Raw genomic sequence first — 3676 nt, 5'->3', positions numbered from 1 at the left:
CAGCAGCCAATACCCTTTTTTTCTAAAGGCAATCACTAGATTTTCGAGGATAAATACGTCATATCTACACCATGCTGGATTTAAACGTTTTAAATGTAAAGCACACTATTTACCACCAGGATCAACATGCCACACTCCCTAATATCACTATGTAACAAATTAACTAGTGATGGTATTTTAATTTTATAACTTCTATTTTCGTGACATGTTTAACAATTCAAATTCAAACTAGTACTACTTTGATATGTGATCACCCTTTCAAATAATTGAACCAAACCACACCTCATTGAACATATTGAAAAAAAAAATAAAACAAACATATCTCAAAATGCATGACATGTGTGCTTGGAATCATGACAAAACAAGTGACCAGTTTATAGAAACACAAGTTCTAGGATTCAATTCTTATAAAATAACTCGGATGAATTGGAAAAATCCCAAACCATCTACAGATAACACCTGATGACGAAAACACGAAACTTCTACCGAAAAACTAATCCTAATAGTCGAATCTACTACCGACCCATCAAACATCCAACTAAAAGCAACCGGAAAGAGGTTTTACATACAAACAACCAAATTATGAAAAGGTGAGAGATTCATCGTCTAATCGCCAATGCAGTCAGTTAACCAAATTGTTACCGATGGACGGATGGTAAGTTACTACTGAAGGCTCACATTGATGTCAGTTGGCTTGTTCCGAGACTCGGGGGCATTAAAGGAAGACGACCAATTATCTCCACGAAACGAGTGTGACGATACGTTTTGTTGTTTAGCAGAAGACTGCTCATTGGTCTCAGCAGCCGGTGTCGGTACGGGTGCTGCCGCAGGAGCCGAAACCGGCACTGGAACCGGAACCGGAACCGGAACCGCAGCTGTAGTGGGGATGGTGATTGTTATGTTTTCGGGTTTTTGTTTCTTGGCGGTTTTCTGTTCCTGCTGGACGCCCGTCAAGAAGCTCCCTACGATAATCTGGTTTATAACACATTACCAAAAAAAATCATAAACAATGAATACGAGAGATATAAATTATAAAACTACAAACACAACCATTTGGATACCTGCACAGGGCTGGCGGCCACCAGTAGACCCGCCACACTACCGCCAACGACCCGCCCATCAGGGCTTGACAAAGAAACACTCATCCCACCGGATCTGTTTTTTATTCCTCCGTTCTCAGACGGAATAAATGACCCCGCCAACGACAGTATCTCAAAACGGCCCTTAAAAAGAAAAAAAATAGGTGTCAAAATTTTCAAGAAAACACTTCTCACATTTAGTTTCTCTAAATGAAAACCAGTAAAAATTAATGTCACCTCATAAGTCAATGTACCGCCAGAGGAGTCGGGCTGGCGAAGGGTAACACTGGAAATTACACCATTTGCAGACAGAATGCATATCGCACGAGGTCCTTGTTGGGAGAATGATATAACCTTCATTGTCACGTCCTAACGGGACCCAAAATAAAATTAAAAAAAAAACTAAAAAAATGTACAATGATATTTGATAATAAACAAAAACAATTAAAGAGTTCTAGACTTCTAGTCATACTTATTCAAGAATCAAGACTACTATCATAGAATAGCTTATGAATAAAAAGTTCCAAAAAACCGCAATGATTAAACAAAAAAAAAAAAAAAAAAAAACTAAATTTTTACCTCTCCCGTGTTGACGTTGATGATATGAGGCATAAAGTTAGCACCAACCAAGCTTGAAACCCAATCACCTGACCAAAAATTAGTGAAAGTCAACAAATCTACCCGTACTGACGATGATGGCTGGCACGAGGCATATAGAACACAATATTTGACATAACATAAAACAGCAAAATCCGAATAATCGATAGATAGAATGTTTCGAACAACCAAACAAACTGCATACATCCTTAATCAAACAAAAAAAATCACCCCCAAATGTATGACAGACAGAAAATATGCAAGAAACCCCACTGTGAGCCAACAAACAAACAAACCCTACATGATAATAAAGGCAAAATCTTGATTCCTTACAACACAAGTAAGCATAGTTCTTGGAACCTTATTTTTGTGGTAAAGATTCAATAAAAACACAAAATCTTTATCATCTTCTTTGTTCTTTCTTGTCATATATATGAATGTATGAATGTCAAATGTAACCAAAAAGTATGCAACAAAACTAGAATCATCATCTGTTTCAAGATTCTCCAAAACCACACACCAACTTTCACACACAAAAAGCACATAGCTTCTAGAACCATCAAGATCTAATAGTAACTTTGAAGGGTTAGGTCCCACCCTTTGAAACTGTTTCATCTGATCAAAATAATGAAATAACATATAACTTACATACCCACTTCACAAAAACAAATAAACAATCTTTAAACTGTTTCATCTGATAAAAAGAACATCAAGAAACAATCTTTATTACCTAAAACTTCCATATCTTTTGGTGGTGGTTGGTGGTGGTCAAGTTTTCCGGTGGTGGGTGGCCGGATTTTGCCTCTTTTTCCGGTGGAGAAATCAATAACCGGTGGAGCAGCAGATGAGATGGGTTTGGGAGATAAAGCCTTTGTGACGGACCCATCTGGGCCATACTTTCTGGGTCTGCCTCTTTTCTTCTTTTCAGTCACCGGAGTTGCTCCGGCCGGCGGTGACGCCGCCGGGTACGGCGGAGATAAGGTGGCCAACTGGCTTGTGATGGACTGAGGAGGGTTTGGTTTTGTGGGGGGTTCAGTTCTAGGAGCAATATGGTAGTCTGAAGGTGCTTCTGATCCCACCACTGCAACCCCACTACTATTATTATTCATCTCTTCACTTGTTTCAATCATCAAGAAAATTATAAGAAAATTACAAGAAAATCAAGATTATGTTTTGTAATCTTCAAGATTAGTTTTTTTTTTTTTTTACATAAAACCCAAAACCCACAAAGGAAATTAAATGAAAAGGGGTAAAAAACTGAAACTTTCTTTAGAACAAACAAAAATCAAGAAACTTTACCCAACCAAGAGAGATCAAATAACAAAAAACAGCAAAAAAAACAACAAAAAACAGACACTTTTTTTCAAATGAAAATTTGCAGAAATTATGAAGATTAGACAGTGCACAGTATGAGGAGTGATTTATCAACTTTTAAAAATAAAAAAAATAAAAATAAAAACTAGAAAAGAAATATTAAGATTTTTGAGGAATAATGGAGTAGAGTATGAGAAGATAAAGATTGAATTTGTTTTCTGAGATGTATGAAAAATTGTGGGTGTTTTAGATGTTAAAGCAATTTTGTTTCCATAGTTTTCTCAAAGATTGTCTAAAATATGAATTAAAATTAAAAAACAATGTATTAAAAAAGAAAAAATATATATTTAATGTTGGGCTTTAATTATCAACTATTAAAGTGGGAGAATATTATGTATTTTGGTTAATAAAGGGTTGGAGTCCGGTAAAAGAAAAGTGAAATTAGGTTGGAGCATGAGGACAACCATACCTCTTTTTTTTTAAAACAAATAATTTATTATGCTGATTTTTGTTATAATGATATTTAATACATAATAAAATATTCAATTAATGTTATTCAAATGCAAACAAAGAAAGGTGTATGAAAACAATTGAATGTTAGAAAAAAATATTAATTATATTTAAATTTAAAGATTATTTATTTAGAAAGCTCATCTTGGTTTCCACCCCAAAACAAAGAATCTAAA

General features: G+C 35.2%; 1 protein-coding gene across 1 annotated transcript; it reads right to left on the bottom strand.

Moving 5' to 3' along the window:
- Nucleotides 1-354: 354 nt before the first annotated feature.
- LOC110867797 (AT-hook motif nuclear-localized protein 1) lies at nt 355-3259 on the bottom strand. Its single transcript, XM_022116806.2, has 5 exons — nt 2407-3259; nt 1659-1726; nt 1317-1448; nt 1062-1223; nt 355-972 (listed from the first exon to the last, which is right to left on the bottom strand). The coding sequence occupies exons 1-5, from the start codon at nt 2804-2806 to the stop codon at nt 664-666; spliced, it is 1071 nt and encodes a 356-aa protein (XP_021972498.1). The 5' UTR covers nt 2807-3259; the 3' UTR covers nt 355-663.
- Between the last annotated feature and the right edge of the window lie 417 nt (nt 3260-3676).

This window comes from Helianthus annuus, chromosome 7 (assembly GCF_002127325.2).
Source record: "Helianthus annuus cultivar XRQ/B chromosome 7, HanXRQr2.0-SUNRISE, whole genome shotgun sequence".
In the NCBI taxonomy this organism is placed as follows: Eukaryota; Viridiplantae; Streptophyta; class Magnoliopsida; order Asterales; family Asteraceae; genus Helianthus; species Helianthus annuus.
Note: the sequence above shows the minus strand (reverse complement) of the source record. Positions and strands in the feature narration are given on the sequence as shown.